Here is a 20,655-nt window from a genome sequence, read left to right as displayed (position 1 = left end):
CTTTCATGACAGTGTTTTGGTGGTGTTTCTTGGTTTTAAGTCAGAAATAATCTAGTGCCAATTAAATATAGCCTGATCTCACTTATGATTGTTGAGAGATAGTCTTCCTTCAGTTTATTTCCATAGAAAAATGGACCCTAAAACCTAGAGTCCATGTTGTGCCCTTTTGGGGTCAGGAGTGAATCCAGCTCCTGAAGACATCCATCACTTCACAGGTTTCAGGACCCAGACTGAGGGGGCCAGGCGTTGTGTTCAGTCCAGGGGCCACTCACTGCCCACGTGGACAACTTGGCCTATGTCCACCCTCTTCTCTCCCCTTCCCAGTTTACTCTTTTCCTAGACTGGGGTTAACTTTCCTCCTTTTCTCCTCCATGATATGCAGATTTACCACTCAGAGGAGCATCTTCTGGATGAGGAAGGTCAAAGGACCAGAGAGAAGTGAAGGACCCATTTCCCTGGTGAAGGATCTTCTAGAACAGAATGGTTCGGAAGCCTTATGGATTTGATCCCATTTTGCAGGGTAGGGCCTCAGCCCTCCTGAAACTTCCTTTTCCTTGATTCATCTGTTCTTTAACAAATACCAAGTTCTTTGCTGGACCTTCTTCTCCCTTCCTTTCACATGCAATCAGATACCAACCAAATTGGATTTTGCATTCCTTCAACTTCTCTAAACATCACCCGGTTGGCTCCCTCCTCTCTACTCTTACTGCCGCCACCCTAAGCAAGTCCCTTATTACCACTGCCCAGGACGATCTTAATAACCTCAACAGTTTCTTTGCTTCTCATATTTTAAGATGTACGAGTTGATCTTAAGATCTCTTCCGGACCTATGTCGATGGTGATGAGATTCTGAGTCTTCCGGAACAAATGGAAGCCTTCAGGACTCCGGCGTCCCCATTCCTATCAGCCACTAGATGGCACCCTCTCCCCTTCAGCAGCCTCTCTAGCCCTCAAGTGCCAGGGCCCCTAGTGATCCATGGGGATCCAAGCTCAGAGAAGGGACACGGGGCCCTGCAGTTATTCCCAGCAATTCTGCACATCTGTCCCTGCAAAGCCGTCTCCTGCAGCTGTGCAGGTTGTTAGCGTATAGGGGAGGAGGCGCAGCCACCACACAGTTCCTGTTGCTCGTAGCAAGCTGCACACCTGGCACCAGGCTGCATCTGGCCAGAGGTAGAGGTGCCTCCTAACTGGCCAACAGGTGCTGGATGGGAACATGGCAGCTCTACAAACTGCCCCTCTCGCAGATCTCAGCCCTCCTGACCCACACCTGTGCACACTGCAGGAGGCGGTCTAGAATACTAGGTGTTAAGAGGGCCCCAGAGGTGAGTGACCGTGGCCTTGCCATCTTGGGACATCAGGCCTATGGGACTCTGGCCTCCTCCTTGGGCTTTGCAGTCACCGTGGCATCCCTGGAAAGTTAGCTGACTCCCGATCCTATGGGGAATGAGTGAAGCCAGGGCCTCATCAGGGTGGGATTGGAGGCCCAGTACCACGGAGCAGGGAGGGGAGCAGGGAGGGGAGCAGGGAGCTGAAATATCTGGGCTCCGATTCTGGCTCCACTGGGGACATTGGATCAGTCATTTCTCATGGCTGTGGCTTGGCTTCCCCATGTGTGAGCAGGGATGGACCCTGGCTAGCCCCTCTCCCCAGAGGGGTAAGTGCACCATCGAGGGAGTGGGGGCAAACCAGTGAGCTCCTCTGTGGAGAGGAGAGCTGAGTTATTCCCAGAGGAAACAGGAAGAATGTGGTTGTTTACCTGGGACGCCAGGCCAGGCCCTGTCTGCGGGAGGAGGAGAGAGCTTTGTTGCTGTGGAAAGGGGAGAAGATTTGGCTGCAGACCTGGGCGAGAAGGGGAGGGACAGAGGAACAAACAAATAAAATCCAGGCCATCTGAAAGACACGCTCCACAGCTTTGGAACCCAGATAACTGTCCCCACCCCCTGCACCCTCATCAGGTCCCTCCAGCCACCTCCAGCCCTGTGAACGAGGCCCCCACAGGCACGGCCAGCCATTGCCACACACAGGTGGAGGTGAATGAGACCGGGGATGAGTAGGTAAACAGCAACCCCCAAACCAGTCCTTCGGCTTGCCCCGCCAGCCTGGATTGGTGCATGGGCTGGGGAGCTCGAGGCGGCCTGCTCTGGGATCTGATAACCGGGGCTGAAGGAATCCAGCAGGGAAAGAAAGGCTGCTGGAGCTGAGGAGCTGACGAGTTCCATTTTGCCTACGGAAGTAGGCTACGAAGGCCCGGGCAAATCTGCGAGGATGCCAGACCGAGTGCATGGGGCCAGACAGCTCCATTGGCCAGAGGCTCTTGGCAGAGCGAGGACATTGTATTCTCTGGAGGAAAGGTGGAGAGAGAAGGGAAGACTAGGGGCCAAGCCTCTGGAAACTCTCCCCGGTGGTATGGCTTCTGCCCATTTGTTGTCCTGCCTGAGGACCACTTTCTCCTTCCCTCTCCAGGTCAATGGAGGTCATGACGGTGGCCTCCCTCTAGGAAGGGCCACAGCCAGGAGCTCTCACTCTCACTGCAAGAAATGGAGCCATCAAGCTACCACAGCAGACAATGGGGCAGGTCACCCCAATCACTCAGCACAAACCAGAACCCTGGTTGGGGGCGGTTCTCTCTTGTGCCTAAGCTGCTCCGGGTCACTGATGTACAGCGTCTGCTCATGCTGACCTTCATGCCTCTCAGTCTATAAAAGTCAGGGCTTCATTTTTTCCTTATTAAAATAAATAGGGCAGCCCAGGTGGCTCAGCGGTTTAGCGCCGCCTTCAGCCCCAGGGCCTGATCCTAGAGACCCGGGATCGAGTCCCACGTCAGGCTCCCTGCATGGAGCCTGCTACTCCCTCTGCCTGTGTCTCTGCCTGTGTGTGTGTGTGTGTGTGTGTGTCATGAATAAATAAATATTTTTTAAATAAATAAATAAAAAATATAAATAAATAAATAAATAAATAAATAAATAAATAAATAAATAAAAAGTTCTTATAAGGAGCTCTGAACCAGGAGTCAGAGGCTTGGATACTAATAGTAATCTAACACAGATTTTGCATTTTGAAAGCCTTTTCATATGCATTATCTCAAATAATCCTTCATAACCTCATGAGGTAGGATTTTACTATTATTCTATTTTATTTCATTTTACTCTATTTTTATTCAGAGAGGTTCGGTTAACTTTCCCAAGGATACACAGCTAGTAAGTGATTTTTAAAATAAAAAACAAAATCTAACCAATGAGTTTTCTGACTCCAAATTTTGAGGGGGTCTTTGTTTCCTCGCTTGTTTCTCCCCCTACATCATACACTGTCCCCATTGATGATATGATTACATCTGGACCATTTTGATATCACTATCTTCTGAAGAGAAAGGGAATTAACTGTTAACCTTCTCTTTCCTGGTCTAGGAGTATGATACACATTGTTTAGCTAAAAAAAATACTTCAAGGTTCAAGTCTGTTCCTAGTCAGCATTATAAAAATGCTCTGAGATGCCATGGGACCTAGGGACAGGGACTGTAACTCTGGCAGGTGCTAGGGATGGAAGACAGAGTTGTTTGGATTCTGGATTTCCAGAGCCTCTACCTGGGATTTGTACATTGGTAGAAAACCCCTACTTTTTCCATCTCTTTGGCCCTAGTTGATAGAGATGAGAGAGGGAGAGGCAATGGCCAAGAACACAGCTTTCAGACAAACTGCTATGGAACTTCATTATGTCACCAGAGACCTACATAATACAACTTCTACCGCACAAGGTTATTTTGAAAAAGCCAGGAAAATCACTCAGCAGAGCCCCTGCCATATTTATGCTCAAGAAATACTAGCTATTGCTATGAATATTATAATATGTTTGCTCTTGGCCAAGGAGATGGTCTCTGGTAGTAATTTCCCTGCCAAAGAATATCTGAAAACCCCCTCTACAGCCTGTGGGTGGCACTGCCGCTCTACCCAGACAGAGGCACAGCTGGCTTTCCGGAGGTGAAATCCTCCTAATCCTAAATCCTAAAAGACTTCCCAGGACTTGCCTGTACTGCACATCCCAAGGAGCTCCTCCTTCCTATACTGCTGCACAACCCCTCCTCCCGCCCCCAGCTCTCTGCTACCTTGCATCTCTGTACTGACCATGAAACAGGGAGGCGAGAGGGAGAAGCAGAGAAGGACCCTCTGCCTGGAGAGGCAATGCTGGGCAGTCCCTCCCTTGGGCCCTGAAATAGACAATCTGGTCTTAAAGCCAGAGGGGTGAGCCACTCACCCATGCCCTACACTTGGGCTCCCTCATCCAGCAAGCAGTTGCTGGACGGGTCAATGTGGAAAATGCCAGCCAGCCTTCTTACCTTGCTGCCCAGATTGGGTCTGAGATAGCAGGAACTGGGATACAGACTGGAGGTGGCCAGGAACCAGCACGAGCTGCTGGAGTGGATGGAGGGAGGTCATGTCCTGCACACCGGGAAACACAAACAGCACAGAATTTACACGCCGGAGGTGCTGGCTCCATCTGTCTCCTGCCTGTCTGTCCCCTGGGGTCTCCAGAGTCTGCGTGTTCGTTGGCTGTGACCTTGCCTTATGGCTCTGCGTAGCTCAAGTGCCTGGCACGTAGTAGCTATTCCATTAATGCTGGCATCGTTACAGCTCCCGCACTCAGCCAAGCAGTGCCTTGCAGCCTAGTGTCCTTAAACTTTGCATTGTTATTTAACTTTTGTGTCTGTCAGGCTTGTCTCCCAACTCGACTGTAAATGTCGGAGCCACAGGCTGAGTATTACCCATCTCTCAGAGCTTCACCCTAGAAACGACATGGAATCCCAATCATCTAATTTTGTTTTTTTAATCTCATGCCACTTGACTATGCTAAAAGGCATATATCTTGGCCTTTCCTGAGCCTGAGCTTTTCCTGGAAGAAAGAGTAAGTTATTAGTTTGTAATACAACCGATTAGATTGGACACAAAGTCCACGTCCCCTGAGTTCCTTCCACCAGCTCCCAAAGGGGAAATAGTAATCCCCTATGCTTGCTTGGGGGATCCTGACCCCCAGGGCTCTGTGCACCAAGACGGTAATCCCCTGCTGGATGAAGAAGCGAAGGAATGCATGCACATCCTACTCTTAAATATTCCTAGAGAGGGGGTGGCATTTCTTCCCCAGGTAATCCAGACCAGGAGAAAGGCTCGCCACATGGACAACCGCCCTCTCAGACATTTGTCGTTACTGTTTCAGGGTGCCTCTTTCTTCCCCCAACACACTCTGTTCTAGTTTGGCTTTGATGCAAAAGCTTGAGGGAGGAGAGTGGGCTCACTGGAAACAGAAATGCTCTATATCTGTAGCAGTGGCTGTCATCACAGGGCTCCCCCGAGATGGAGAGATGGCGGGCAGACACCAGCCCCGTAGCTGCTAGGTCCATTGTTTTGGCAAGATTGGCTCCCTTTGTCCCAGAGAGATAGAGGGAGCCCAGCTTCCCTTTCATGAGGTTCTTCTGTAATCTCCACCCCAGGCCTTCATCCCTTTGTCACATTCCCTGCAGGGGGCAAAGGGGGGGGGGGTGTTCAGACTTATCTGGATTCCCTGAGAGCCAGGTCTAGAGGTCAAGCATTTTGCAGAAGGCTTGAATTAAACTCACTGGCCCGCTGGGACTACCGGGCTCCATGGCATGGGCTGGCATTTACCCCAGACATTTGGTTTCCAGGCATCATGGCAGGTCCTTGACTCAGGTGGCATGGCCGATGCGAGAGGCTCTGCTGCAGGGAGTCGCTGAGGTCCTCAGTTTTAATCTGTAAGAGGAGGTAGGAGGACAACATAAGGTCTGGGCTCCCCAGGCAGGCAGATGTGGAGACTTAGAGACGGTCAAGGTGGATGAGGGACTAGGCCAGAGAGTAAAGGGCTAGTTCGGTGCCTACGGGGCCTCCAGCCTGCCTGTGCCATTCAGCCCGGGGCAGCAGGTAAGAGAGGTGAGTTGTGCTCAGGAGTAAGAATCTGGGGGTGCCTGGGTGGCTCAGTGGTTGGCTCACCTTTGGCTCAGGGTCCTGGGATCGAGTCCCACATCAGCCTGTTTTTCCCTCTGCCTATGTCTCTGCCTCTCTCTCTCTCTCTCTCTCTCTGTGTCTCTCATGAATAAATAAATAAAATCTTTAAAAAAAAAAAAAAAAAAAAAGGTGGGCAGCCCGGGTGGCTCAGTGGTTTAGTGCCGCCTTCAGCCCAGGGCGCGATCCTGGAGACCCGGGATCGAATCCCGCGTCGGGCTCCGGGCATGGAGCCTGCTTCTCCCTCTGCCTGTGTCTCTGCCTCTCTCTCTCTCTCTGTGTCTCTCATGAATAAGTAAGTAAATAAATAAATAAAATCCTTAAAAAAAAAAAAAGGAATAACAATCTATAAGTAGGAGGAATTTACTGAGAATGGATCATCCTCTAATACCATTCTGCAGGCTGTGTTGGTAGACTATAGCTCACCCTTTTTCTCAATAAAATGAGAAAAAAATAAGTTTATTGTAATGACTTTACATTTCTTTCAAATTCTGAGATGATGTTCTTTTTTTCTTGGGAGAGATTTAGGATTTCTTTTGCGAAATGATGCTGATCCTAAAAAGTATTTTATTTTATTTTTGTTTATTGGTTTATATTGTTTATTATTATTATTATCATTATTATTATTATTATTATTTTAGTAATCTCTGCACCCAAATATGGGGCTCAAACTCACAACCTGGAGGTCAAGAGTTACATGCTTCTCTGACTGAGCCAGCCAGGCATCCTCTAAATAGTATTTTAAGAACTGCTCACCTCGCAGCCTGCTTGGCTGCCTCAGTCAGTTGAGGGTCTGACTCTTGGTTTGGGTCAGGTCAGGATCTCATGGGTAGTGGGATCAAGCCCCCTGCTGGGCTCTAAATTCAGTGCAGAAACTGCTTGAGATTCTTTCTCTCCCCCTCCCTCTGCTCCTTCCCCTGCTTATACTCCTCTCTCTCAAATTAACACATCTTTAAAAATAAGTAAAAACTCCCCACCTCGTAAAGTGAAACAAAACAAAACAACGTATTGGCAGCCCTTTATCAATCTTCTCCATGCTCTGCTTTTTATTTTTATTTTCCTGGTCCAGAGAATCCCAAAGTCTGGGAGCCAGCTTCCCCTCCATCTCCTCCTCGTTTTCCACAATTATCCATCTCCTGCATGTGGATTACCTCTGCAGCCAGCCCTCTTTGCCCAGTGGCTTTGGTGACAGTGTTTGCCTGTCTCCCTACAGGTGGGGACATGTCTCCCTCATAGTCACTACTGCAGTTGCAGCCCGAGGGGCCTGTGATGGCTTCTAAATCCTTCTAGCCTCTCTCCACCACCTTTGGATGACAGCACCAACCACCCACCTGTGGGTTTCCCAGGTGTCCAAGGGCAGGGCGGGAAGCACTATTTGTGCCCACCCTTCCTCCCACCTAGAGAACAACTAACTACCCTCTGGCAGCTTTTCTTTGGGAAGTCGGTGGGGAGGGGGGAGTCCAATGACTTTGAATTCATAGAATATGACAAAGAACATAGGATCTAGGGGTGCCTTGGTGGCTCAGTTGGTTAAGCATCTGCCTCCAGCTCAGGTCATGATCCCAGGGTCCTGGGATCCAGCCCCACATTGGGCTCCCTGCTTCTCTCTCTCCCTTTGCCTCTCAGCTCCTGCTCTCTCTCTTGCTCTCTTTTTGTCTCAAATAAAAATAAATAAATAAATAAATAAATAAATAAATAAATAAATAAATAAATAAAATATTTTTTAAAAGAGCATAGGATCTAGACCACACCTTTATTTTTTAAAAGATTTTTATTTATTTATTCATGAGAGACACAGAGAGAGAGGCAGAGGCACAGGCAGAGGGAGAAGCAGGCTCCACGCAGGGAGCCTGATGTGGGACTCGATCCCAGGTCTCCAGGATCATGCCCTGGACTGAAGGTGGTGCTAAACCACAGAGCCACCTGGGCTGCCCCTAGACCACACCTTTAAAAAGACACTGGGGAGACCCTTTTTTTTTTGGGGGGGGGGGGACCCTTTTGATGGAAATTCTTGACCATGGATGTCCTGCTCAAACCATTTTCTTGGTCTACACTGGGAATGTCACTGACATCCTAGAATCGCTTCTGCCTTAGTTGACCCCAAGTTAAAAATTCAGATGGACAGCTGCATTTACACTTCATTGCTGCAGAGAAGTGGTCTTCGGATCACTAAAGAAAGATTTCCCTTTGGCTGGAGAGCTAGGAAGATCCGAGTGAGTGACGTCAGAGACCAAGAAAAGAGCGAATGTCCTAAATGTGGTGCCTTGCACATAGTGGGAATTAAGGTGACTTAATTGAATAAAAGGCATAGAGAGAACCCATCTCTCTGCAATCTTCAAGGGAGGTACAGTCAGGAAAACTTTGAACAGGGAGCTAGACCCTGCTTCTAAGTCCTAGCCCCAAGTCTAATTTACTACATAACCTCCAGCAATCATTTCGCCTGTAGGAGACTTGATTTCTCCATCTGTTATGATTCTATACGCTTTTTCCTTCTTCCGGTCCAAAAATGGAATGATAAGTTCCAGTTCCCTAGTGCATTTGGCACACTTGTCTAGTCCACGTTGACATGACGTTCTGAGGTAAAGCGGACCTAAACAGCACCAACAAGCTGTGGTTGCACCAAAATTGGTCAAGAGGGTGCTTCTTTCAGGGACAGCCTTCACAAATCATTCCTTTCCTCTCCCACCTAAAGAGACTTATTCTGGAGCCTTGGAGGCAGAGAGGAGGAAGGGAGAGAGACAAGGAAGTCGCATCGTGGGGGCAGAGAGTTGAGACTTTCTGAAAACTCTCAAGGCATGGCCACCCAGGAGTGATTTCCAAGACAGCCCCATCCCTACCCCCCGGAGTGCCCCTCAGCTCTTCCCACCCACGCTTGGCATCTCCGTCTAAGAAGCTCTGGTGTCCTAGTTCTTCCCCTAGAAATTAGAGTTTTCACATCCTAGATTCCGGGGAAACATTTGTTAGCAGGTTTAAAAAAGCTAGGAATAGATGATAAGACTACTTATTTAAAACCACCACCACCACCACCACCACCACCACCACCCTTAAGGTTTGCTCTAGGAGATTTGACTTAAGCAAAGCCTTTTGGGGCCAGCCTCCCCTCCCCACATCTCCCTCCTAGGCCCCCCTCCCGCCCCAGCGCATCCCTCACTCCAGTGGGGGGACTAGGTGAGGCAGGATGGAAGAAGGGGGACAGAGGGAGAACAGGGAAGCCAAAGCCAGGCTCCTAGAACCACCGCAGGCGGCCTGGCGCGGCTCCAGCTCAGAGGCAAGTGGCAGGGCTCCTTTATAGACTCATTATGCGCAATGGAGATAAGAAGGTGCAGCTATGACAGAGCTTGAAAACATGTGCTTTGCCTCCAACCTGGGTGCTATCTGTTAGAATCAGTGCCAGGTCTTCCTGCAACACTTAATTTCAGAAGCGAGCGCCATCATAAAAGAAAACGCACCCTTTCATCTGTTTCCTGGATCAATTGCCCTCCAAACTCTTTTAGGGGCACTGCTGGCCTCCCAGTTCTAAATATGATGTGATAGCAGAAAATCCCTTTGGGTGTTCATCTGGGGCATTCTGACAATCCCCTACCTGCCCCCACCACCACCACCACCATCGCCCCCTGTGTCATCCTCCTGATTTTTGCTTCACCAACATTTTCCTCTTTCATTTTTCCTACTTCATTAGCCTTTGGATAGGGGCTGCTGGCAGTAACCCCCAAAGAAGAGAGTCCACCACAAAGCAAATTAAGAGACACGAAAGGAGATTTCTTTTTCGGGGACAAGTTCTAAAACTTCTGCTTTGCTTGGGAATGGGGGTGGTGGGGATCTCTGCGAGAGAGTTGAAGGGAGGGAAGCACATCCAGCCTCCCCACACACTCCAACGATTCTCTGAGTCCATGGGCTAAGAAACTACGAAATCAAGAAACAAAGTCCTTCCCAAATCAAAAAAAAAAAAAAAAAAAAGCAATCCCTTTCAGTGCTGTCGAATGGAAAAGATTGGAGCCTTTCCAGGCAACTGGGTGTTGGCTGTGGATCTGGAAGGTGAGATAGAGAGGCTTCTGTTGGAATCCCATTGACTTCTAATGTGAGAACCCGAGGCAAATTGGGTGAAAATCCAATTTCCCCCGTACTCGTGAAAACCCAACCAAACCCACAGCCTGCCTGGAATGGTGAGGACTGTCTGCAGGGTCCCTTTGGGGTGGTTCTTGTCACGCAAATGGAATCTCTCTCCAGGCCCTGCTGGGGTGGACTAATCCCTGGGGACATGGGCCACCGCAGAGGGCTCTGCTCTGTCGCAGCCATTGACCATCCTGTCCTTGTAGCAGACAAGGTTTGTTAGTTCAGGATTTTCTCCACCCACTGCGCTATGTACAGGTATTACCCTGAGTCTTGGGCAGTGACCAGGGAGGTAAAAAGTCATCATGGGTGATTATGTTTTCTAATCCCAATGAACTCCCTGACATCACCTGCTTGAGAAAAGCAGTAGCTTCATTCTGAAAGGAGAGAGCCCCCTCTGAGGAGCCGGGAGCCTTCACACAGTCCTACTTGGCTTCGCCTCCCAGCTGGGGGGCGTGGGGATGCGGATTTACCTTCCCATCTCTCAGAGGCCCAGAGAGCTCCAGAGATGGGTATAAAGTTACATAACAAGACACTGGCAAAGGTCCCTTAAGGGAATGATCCTCCAACTTTCTCCTGGTGCTCTTTTTACAAACAGCACTATAAACTTCCCAGGGGGTAGGAGACAGCAGGGACCATGGGTGGTGGAGAAGGTGGTGTTCTGGCCAGGCCTTACCCGTGGACCTCCTTATGAACCAACTGTTTTGGGGTCACGTGATGGGGCATGGGGGGTGCTGGGGTGCTCATCCTTAGCCCCTCCCATGACATTTTCACATGGCTCTCTTTGGGGGAAATAGCCCAACACTAATGAACAGATCACTGGCGATGAAAACGATCAAAGCTGTTGTCCTGGTTGCATAACTCGTTTGTGGAAAGTGTTTCATAAACATTTCACAAGAAGGAGAATTTCAAAGCGTGAACATCTCCCAACCTGCCTTCAATTACAGGCAAGATTTTTTTTTCTCCCCCCCCCCCCCTTCTACACTTCTCCTGAGCAGTAAGGAAGAGTTTCTGTTTTGTAACCGATCTATAAAGGGTTGGCAGCGAACACGTTGCTCATGAAAATATCCTAAAAATATATTTCAAGCGGTGGAATGGGACAGGCAGGTAACTCATCTCAATGAGCCAGGCTGAAAGTCCCCCAGGAGATGTTGGCTGCGTTTTCACCTGGGAGACTCTCCTCTTTCTGCGGTTCTTGCTTGTTCCCTGTGAGTCCAAGGCTCCCGCCCCCTTAGGATGCCTCTGGGAAGTACCTGGGGAGAGGGCCTCACCCATTCCCTGGTCTCTAGTCCCACTTATGTCAGACCCGCCTAGATGCACCTTTGCATATGGACACTGGGATCTTCTTCCTGAACCCATCCAAAATTCTAGAAAAGGAAGAGAAGAGCTGGGGTGGGGGTGGGGAGTCCTTGAATAAACCAGTACTTCCTAGGAAGCCGGGGCCACTTGGAGTTGCCTCCTCCTGGAAAGAAACTTTTCAAAGAGGCATCCCTGTTTTTCTGGCTTGCACCTACTCTGGAAATGCAACAGGCTTATCAGTCGTGTTATTTAATGCTTTGGCTTCAGTTCTTAAGACATAGCATTGCTAGTGCTGACACATGTGTGAAAAACCCCATCATTTTAAACCCATAAAAGTTTTCTTCTCCCTCTGGCACATAAGTCCATGCATTCAAATTTAATAACTCTGGGAAGGGGCCGTGCCCTCGCTGAGGACGCATTCTCACAAATATTTCTTGGTGGACTCGAGCAGCTTTACACTGCATTCCTTCAGAGCCCTCCCGAGATGCCTGCGAAGCTCCCTTCCTGCTGCTCCCTTCCCTTGGGTTGACGGAAGTGCTCTTTTGTCACCCCGATCCCATTGAATCAGACCCTTCTGGCTCTCCCGTAGCCCACCTGGTGGAGAAGAGCCCAGAGCTACTACTCTCCAGGGAGGAGGCCCACGGAACTGTTGATTTGCCCAGAGAGCTGTTCTGCCCCCAAATAAGTGAAGCTGCAGGAAGTAGGAGGTGCAGTGGGGGAAGAAATGCTGAACATGGTCTCTAAGTCAACCCCAGAGAACGGTTCCTGAGCCCAGTGGCTATTCTTGGGAAGCGTCAGTGAGTGAAAGCAGTTTGCCATCACCCTGGGTTCTTGGGCATACACCTGGGCTGCCTATCATGGACGGACTTTGCTGTTCTTCCCAGAGCAGGGGATGCTTTCTTAAAAAGAAAAAAGAGGGACGTCTGGGTGACTCAGAGGTTGAGCATACCCTGTCTCCTGTCATAACTCAGCAGTGAGTTTTTTTTTTAAGATTTTATTTATTTATTCATGAGAGACACACACAGAGAGAGAGGCAGAGACACAGGCAGAGGGAGAAGCAGGCTCCATGCAGGGAGCCCAGTGTGGGACTTGATCCCAGGACCCCGGGATCACGCCCTGAGCCGAAGGCAGACGCTCAACCACTGAGTCACCCAGGTGCCCCAACTCAGCAGTAGCCTTAATCCCACTGTTTTCTTATCAAAAGAAAGGCCCCATTCAAAGTTCTCGATTACTGCACCGGGTAAGGTTTATGTCCAGATAAAGCACACATCTACCAGATACGATAACATAACATACTTGGCTCGGGAACCAGCATTCTGTATTTCCTGGATGTGTAGGAATTCACTCTAGGGGTTTGATATTTGCTGTTTCCCTCCCTCAGTACGAGAAAGATAAATGAAGACTGGAAAGAGAAGGTTCAGCCCATACCATGAAATCCCCACCCCAGTGTGTATTTTACTATGGGTTCCAAAGGAAAGTAACAAAAGGAAGGGCAGATGTCCTGCTTGTCCTGGACACACACACGTGCACATGCATGCACACACCCACGCACGCATGCATGCTCATGCACACGGGTGTACACAACGCACCAGCTTGTAGTTGCGAATCACTCCACCCATTAGTTCCAAGAGCTTCAGCTCCAGAGAGAGAACACATAATCTATTTTTTAGCACTTTAGAGACGAAAAAGCACTTTTGAATGTATCATCATTCATTCTTCATGATAAGTTAAGGAGGGAAATAATCTTATCAGATGTTTTTACAGATGTAGAAACAATTAGGAGAATTTATGTAGCGTGCCCACTGCCACACAGCTAGGAGGAGCAGAGCCTAACTTTCTACTTGGGTCTTTTGCTTCCAGACCCCTGCCCCTTCTGTCTACACCACTCTATGAGGCAACCCCATTGGCTCCCCGCCCCCCAGAAATGTGCCTGTGGAGCCCTGCCTCCTCTGTGCGTCCTGCTGTTTTCACATGTGGTGCATGGTTGGTGTAAACATTTCCACCAGGGGAGCCTGGGATTTTTACATGTACGTGGGGCCCCCATAGTTATTGAAAGTAAAGTCTACCACAAATCTAAGTGGGATTGTCCTCGGCCTCTCCTGGATTACTGTCTGCGACCTGGAAGCCTGGCCCTGAAAGTCGGAGCATCGGTTATCAATGAAAGGAAATGGTTTTCCCTAGTAATTTTCATCTTTGAGAACAGTCTTCTAGTAAGGCTGAGGTCCTTGTCTCTTGTACTCCTGCAGGACCCCAAATAAAGTGAGGCACCCCTTGTGGCCCTCTGATGCTGGATCTGCTCTAATAACAGTGGGCTAAGCTGGCCTTCTATGTGGCATGCTAGAAACACAGGCTTTCTGCCCCCATAAAGGTCCCCTTCCTAGGTCAGTTTAGTGCAACAAGCATTTAGTATGCACCCGCTGTATACCCAGGGAAACTAGAAGCACGAAGATGAATAAAGGCCTCCCAGGTGCATTAGGAGACAGCTCACAAGAAGGAACCAGCTGCCATGCGAGGCCTGCGGCAATCAGAAGGGTACACAGTGGTGGCATGGAAGGGTTGTCGCTCACCCCTCACCGTGGCAGGGCAGGGCATAGCTAGGGAAGGTGGAATGCAGTAAGGAAGGCTTCACAGAAAAAAGCCCTTCTGAGCAGCCCTGAATGGCGAAGAAGGGGGCTCACCGGGAGAAGGCGAGGAAGGGCATGCCAGGGAGTGGAAAGAGCTTGTCGGAAGTTGCAGAGGGAGGGAGCAACAAGTGGTTCAGCTGCTGCTGCTGTGTGGGGTGGGGAGAGGGCCCCTGGCCACCCTGCGTGCTTTGCAGGAGTTCAGACTGGACTCTGGGGGTGAAGTGTAACAAGAGTTGAGGCCACGAGCTCTGTTATGCCAACAGCGGTGTGGAATAGGGGTTGGAAGAGGATACAGTGCAAGCAGGGCAACTGGTGAAAAGGGTGTTGAGCGTAGCAGCCCAAGGAAGAACTGGTGAGGAAGCGCCTATGGCCAAAATGTTAAGAACAGAGCCCAGGAGGCAGAACGGACAGATCTGGGGACAAAACAGATATTTCTGGCCCTGAAGCCTTATCCTTTGTAACAAAGGGCTGTTCATTTCAGGAATTCCCTGTTGAGGCTTCAGGGCTGAATGAACCAACCCAGACAACAATCTCAAAGACCACGGACAACCCAAATGCTGGATGATGGAGTGGAGGGCCTTTAGAGTTCCAGAAGATGTGCCCTTTCGAGGTCACCCAGTTCCTTCAAGTTTGATTTTTTTTTTAAAGCTAATTATTAATTTTAAATGAGAAAAAAATGATGAATAAAAATAGTAAGCACTCGGGATGCCTGGGGGGCTCAGAGGCTGAGCGTCTGCCTTTGGCTCAGGTCATGATCCCAGGGTCCTGGGATCAAGTCCTGCAACAGGCTCCCTGCAGGGAGCCTGCTTCTCCCTCTGCCTATGTCTCTGCCTCTTTCTGTGTATCTCTCATGAAATAAATAAAATCTTAAAAAAAAATAGTAAGCACTCAAAATGTCATGTATCCATATAGAACTTTTTGGTTTATGAGGTGTTAAAGTTAGTTGTAGAGTTTCTTTTTTTGCCTGGGGAGAGGAAACTCTTGAGTAGTTTCAGGGCACATGATGTCAATGAGCACACATACAGATGTGGATGTTCCTGGGTGTATGTGTGTGTTCAGCAATAAGTAAAAACTCATCTCCTTGTCTTCTTGCATCTTGAGTCACCGTCTACCAGGAGGCAACCCCTGGGATGTGGCCTATAGATCTCCCTTAGACCTTTCCGTGATGTCCTACAGCATACAAAGCACTTTCAAACATATAATTTTGATTGATTTTCAGCATATTCCCACGAGATTTTAAAGGCAGGAGATGTTACTCCCATTCTACGGTTGAGGAAAACAAAATTCACGAAAGAGAAGAGATTTATCCCAGTACATGGCTGGCTAGTAGGAGAACTAGGATCTGAACTCAAGTCCTCTGATTTAAAATCTAACACATCTTTCAAATCCCTAGGATTTCTCTCCCTCCCACATTGGCAAATTTTCATTCTCAAAATCTATCCCTTACAGCTCCAAAGACTTTTATTTCAGTTTGGGGTAGATATTGATTGGTTTCATTTTGAATAGGGACCTTGCTAAAGGTATTATATATATCTCTACTTTCCCTTGAAGAGTACCTGAAAGATAATTTAGTGAATGACTCAAGTCATAATTGTAAACTCCTTTTAAAAGCAATCATGCCCTCGGGGGTACAAAGTGTTTGGCCTCTGTTGGCCAGAGCACTAAATGGCCCCCAATTGCTTTTTTTTTCTTTTACTTTTTTTTTTTCTTTTTTGCAGTTCTGGTTTTTAAACTCCTTTCTCACACCAGATTTTTATCTGCTACTGTTGGTATGCTTGCTTCTAGCAGCCCCTATTTCAGCTCAAATTTGCAGCTTTCATTTGCTAAGGGCTGGAAAAACCAGATCATTAAGCTCATTACAACTGTTTCTAAAATAAAAGTTGAAGGCTCTGAGATTTTACTTCCTTCTTATTCTTGGGCTTCAGGCTCTCTGGATAAGTGAGGCACTACTGTAGCTCCATGCAGCTCTCTTTCACATCGGGCTCACCCTCTGGTTCAATTTGTATGGAGTACCTATCTATGCTGTTACCCTTATTAGCCTGGGTTAGGGTTCCAGGGGCAAAGGTTGGCCAAACTCCCACAATTGACAGTGCATGCTAAATTTTCTAAGGCTGGGGAGCACTTACTGAACTTCTTATGAAAAAGTTGAGTGACTTTGAGTCAAGGGATTCTCCAACCATCTATCTATTTTCCTACCTAGAAAAGGGAGATAATCTCTGATTCTTACCTGGGTCTCAAGGACTCAGGCTAAATGTCTGTAAATTATATCCCAGGGAAGGTTTTCCTTGCTTCTGTCATCAAACAACATGAAGATTATGATACCTGGGAGATCTATCTTACTTGCTACGGCCTGCCCAGCAGAGCATGCTGCCTGCTACTTAGTAAGTGCTTATTAGATCCACAGGGGATTAATGCACAAATGCTTCCGACAATCCTAGAATACAGGAGACTGGGTCTCAGAGAAGTCAAATATTTCCCGAAGGTCATACAGCCAGGAAGAGGCAGGGAAAGAATGTGAACCTAGGTCTGGATCCAGAATCAACCCTTTCTACTCTATCACACTGACTCAAAAAGCCATGCTAGTCTAGGCTGATTTCCCTTTCTTATAGGGTTCCTTGAAATGAGGATCAGGGGATGCCTGGGTGGCTCAGTGGTTGAGCACCTGCCTTCTGCTCAGGGTGTGATCCTGAGGTCCAGGACCGAGTCCCACATCAGGCCCCTTGCAGGGGGCCTGCTTTTCCCTCTACCTATGTCTCTGCCTCTCTCTCTGTGTCTCTCATGAATAAATAAATAAAATCTTAAAAAAAAAAAGATGATCAGGTGAATGCTGTAATTATTGCATGTATACATGTATTGTATGTATGCTTGATACATGTGTATATATATTATCCCTGGAGGTCAAGATGGGGTCATATGGTTGAGATAGGGTTAATTCACAAGCCACTGTCATCTAGGAGGGACATCTCTGATGGCATGCCATAGGACTCTGCACACGGTCCAGTCTTGCTAAGAATGTTATCAGTAAATTGCATGAAGGTGTAGCATGCATACTTCATAAATTTCTGTATGAGGAATAGGTCTACCTAGTACTATGCCCAAAGATAGCAAGATTTTTTTAAAAAGCTTAAAAATATGGAAAGATAGGAAGAAAGTAGTAAGATAAAAATGCAAATGTAAAAATCCTTGACTTAGAATATGAAAATTAACTCTACAAGTTGAGGCAACAGTTAATATTTTAAAATACTTGAGAGACATTAATAACTTTTAGGAGCATGTAAGTTGACTGTGTGATATAATTATCTTTTAAAACAATCTGTAGGCTAGGTTGTACTAACGGAAGTAGAACATCTAGGGAGGTTCCCCTGTTTGATCCTGTAAGTTCCATGAAGATAGGCCTACTACAGCCTTATCTGGGCTTGGATCGACTATAATCAGGGCATTACACAGATATAGCACATGCTTAATAAAAATTCGTTGAATGAGTAAATGGATGAGCAAATGAACAAGAGATCCCACTGTGCTCTGGCCTAACCAGATGTCATCTGACAATTAAACGTTGCACACCTATGGAGATTACACTTAAAGAGGGTGATTGGTAGACCAAAATATATGCATATAAAGGCATCAAGGCACATAGGAGTTCAAAGAGGTCATCGGAGCACCATAAAAAAAAAAAAAGGCAAAAACAAAAAAAACTTGAAATGATCTAATGTCCATCAGAAGGATAATAAAAAAGTAAAATTACAGTGGAACCATAGAATGTTACGTGGTCATTAAAAAAATCATATAACCAAATATATTGCCATGAAGCAATCTATAAATCCTATTTTTATAAAGATTTTGTTTATTTATTCATGAGAGACACAGAGAGAGAAAGGCAGAGACACAGGCAGAGGGAGAAGCCAGCTCCTCGCAGGGAGCCCTGTGGGGGGCTCGATCCCCAGACCCAGGATCATGCCCTGAGCTGAAGGCAGATGCTCAACCACTGAGCCACTCAGGTGAGCCTAAAAATCCTATTTTTAAGTTTAAAAAGAAAGTGGCAGAAGAATACGCACAGTATAATTTATGAAAATGTATATACGTATATATGCATCTTTAAAAACCCACAAATATTTATACATGTCCATTTGAACCCATGTCCATACAAGTGCAGAGAGAAAATTTATCTAGATATATATCCACACACCAGTAAATAGGAGTTACTTCTGGGAAGAGGGCTGAGATGGGGCAGGGATCAAAAGTCTTCCAGAAGATATTCATGTATTATGTAATTGCTTTAAGTAAAGCAGTCGGAAACCTGATGTGTGGAATCATTTGGGGAAACCTGGATGTCTACATGTAAAGGGGAAGATTTCAGGGTGACAGTTCTTCTTAACTCTTGAGCGGCTGTCAGGTGAAGGGGAAGGACTCAGGTCCTGGAAATGAGGCAAGCAGAGTGACAACTCCAGAGATGGTGACAATGGGGAGTTGATTGGGGTCTAACAAGAAAAAAAAATGGCCTAACAATGGCATTTGCTCAACCCTAGAGGAGGCTGTATTTTGGGTCTTGAGGCCAAAATCCCTGGGTGACTTTTGGCAGACACATGGGAACAAGGGCCATCTGACTGGGGTGTGAGATCATTTCATTACATACGATTGATGTTTTAACACCAAAGAAAGAAGCAAAATCTCAAATGGAAAAAATTGAATAAAATTATATAAAAATTTGTTCTGTTTTCTTCTTTTGAAATGTCACTGCAGACAGTGAAAGCTTAGTTGTAAGATGTTATGTTATGAATGAGTGTATTGACATACAGGGTAGAAGGGAGGGGGGGAAAGCCTTTGTGCAGACAGCAGAGGTCTGCGGAGCCCTTCTGGGAACAGGGGACCTTTGATCTAAGGGATCCTTCGGCCCTGAGGATCTGTGAGTCTTTGACTCTAGAGTTAGAGATTTAATCCAAATTTGCTGATGAAAAATAGTCACAGTAATATCAGGTGTCATTGGATATCTCTGCCCCCACTGTTTCCATGAACTGGCCAGGAGAGGGCAGTCCCAGGAGAGCCACATGACCCCCCCAGGGGTGTTTGTTAAGGGGCCCTGATCTGGCTTAGGCTACATGGCTTGGCGCGGAGGCCCAATCTCAAAGCCTTTTAAACACTGGGTTGGCCTGGGTGGTTCAGCAGTTGAGCATCTGCCTTTGACTCAGGGAGTGATCCCAGAGTGCCGGGATCGAATCCCACATCGGGGTCCCCACATGGAGCCTGCTTCTCCCTCTGCCTACATCTCTGCCTCTCTGTGTCTCTCATGAATAAATAAATAAAATCTATAAATAAATAAATAAATAATAAAAACACACTGGGTTGGTCAGAGTCCTCTATGCAGACCCTCCCTAGACGGGAGGCCCTAGCACCCAACAACCACTGAACCTCAGCCAACGGCTCCTGGGGCCCAGCCAGCAAGTGGAGGAGTTAGGAAATATTTACTCGACTGGACTGGATGGAGCCCATGACATACTCTATTTGCATAAACCCAACAAGCTCACCTCCCTGGGGAAAGGGGTGAGTTTTTGTGGATCACTTGCTGAGAAAAAAAGGACAGGGAGCAGAGCATCACGAAGAACAGAAGGCCCTGAAAAGCAGAGAGACATAGGGGTTCATGGCACCCGGGAAAGAGGGATGTGTGGATAGTCGGCAGACAGGTTCATGCCAACTATCCCTCCATCCATTTAATAGGAAATGCTTGCTGAATGTCCACTCTGTGCCAGGCACTGCTCTACTGTAATAAGTAAAATACGGTCCCTTCCCTCAAATTGCTCACAGTCTGGTCTGGAAGGCAGATCCACGCATAGTAAAAGCTTGTCAAGATACAGAAGGTGGAGGGGAGGGTCCCAGGGGGCGGGGGGCGGCCTGGAGAAGGAGACATTTGAGCTGAGTCTAGAAAGATGAATGAGAGGCTGCCGGGGTGGGGGGGGGGGTGGGGGGGGTGAAAGCCAGTGCCAAGGGTCACTCAAAACAGAGCTGAGATGCCTGCACAGTCCTGTGTCTCCCTACCTTCAAGACCCCTCCATCATCTCAAAGAGGATTCTCCTGGATTCTTATGAGCACCCTGGCAGTACTTAGAAGCCCTTGGGATCTGGGAATGAGGGAACCTGACAGCCTCTTGTGAGGTTGGACCCTCCAGATCCTGTTCCCTCTGAGGCCTGCCTGAACATTCCCTGAGGACACTGGGCCCTTGCAGAGCTGACACGTCGTGAGCAAAGTCCAAACCCCAGGTCCTGTTGTTCTCACTTTGCCTTATGCCAGAAAAGTGTCTGTCCCTCTCAGGCCCCTTGGGCAAGGCCAAGCAAGCTCTGGGAAGTATCCTGCTCGCCAGGAAGCTGCCCTCTGTGCTGCCAGGCTGAGTGTAAGGGGGAGTACCAAGTCCTCAGAGAGGAAGTTGTTCTGGTTCATGTCAGAGAGGAACTCCTTGCCCTTTTGCAGCTGCATTGCTTCCCCTTCCAGACAGAGTGGTTCTGGCCTGGTGGCTCTTGCCCTGGCAACTTGATCACTCTTCTCTTTGAGGGTCCCAGCCCAGAACCAGGGGCACAGAAGCACCCCACCACTGCCCCCTGCAGAAATTGACGTTTACCCCCAGGGAC

The 20,655-nt window shown here is 47.9% G+C and overlaps 1 protein-coding gene across 8 annotated transcripts in view; it reads right to left on the bottom strand.

The window, feature by feature from the left end:
- POU2F3 (POU class 2 homeobox 3) overlaps positions 1–20,655 on the bottom strand; it is a 75,161-nt gene that overhangs the window by 14,146 nt on the left and 40,360 nt on the right. For 6 of the 8 annotated variants that reach the window (XM_077893882.1, XM_077893883.1, XM_077893887.1 and 3 more), the window contains 3 exons: positions 5,652–5,756; positions 4,331–4,433; positions 1,757–1,839 (listed from right to left, as the gene is read on the bottom strand). In XM_077893882.1, the coding sequence (XP_077750008.1) occupies positions 1,757–1,839; positions 4,331–4,433; positions 5,652–5,756 (291 nt within the window). Of the gene's footprint in view, positions 1–1,756; positions 1,840–4,330; positions 4,434–5,605; positions 5,757–20,655 lie in introns of all 8 variants that reach the window. The other 2 variants (XM_077893886.1, XM_077893885.1) reach the window with 1 other exon arrangement.

This window comes from Canis aureus, chromosome 3 (assembly GCF_053574225.1).
Source record: "Canis aureus isolate CA01 chromosome 3, VMU_Caureus_v.1.0, whole genome shotgun sequence".
Lineage (NCBI taxonomy): Eukaryota > Metazoa > Chordata > Mammalia > Carnivora > Canidae > Canis > Canis aureus.
The sequence above is the reverse complement of the archived record's forward strand: the minus strand, read 5'-3'. Positions and strand labels throughout refer to the sequence as shown.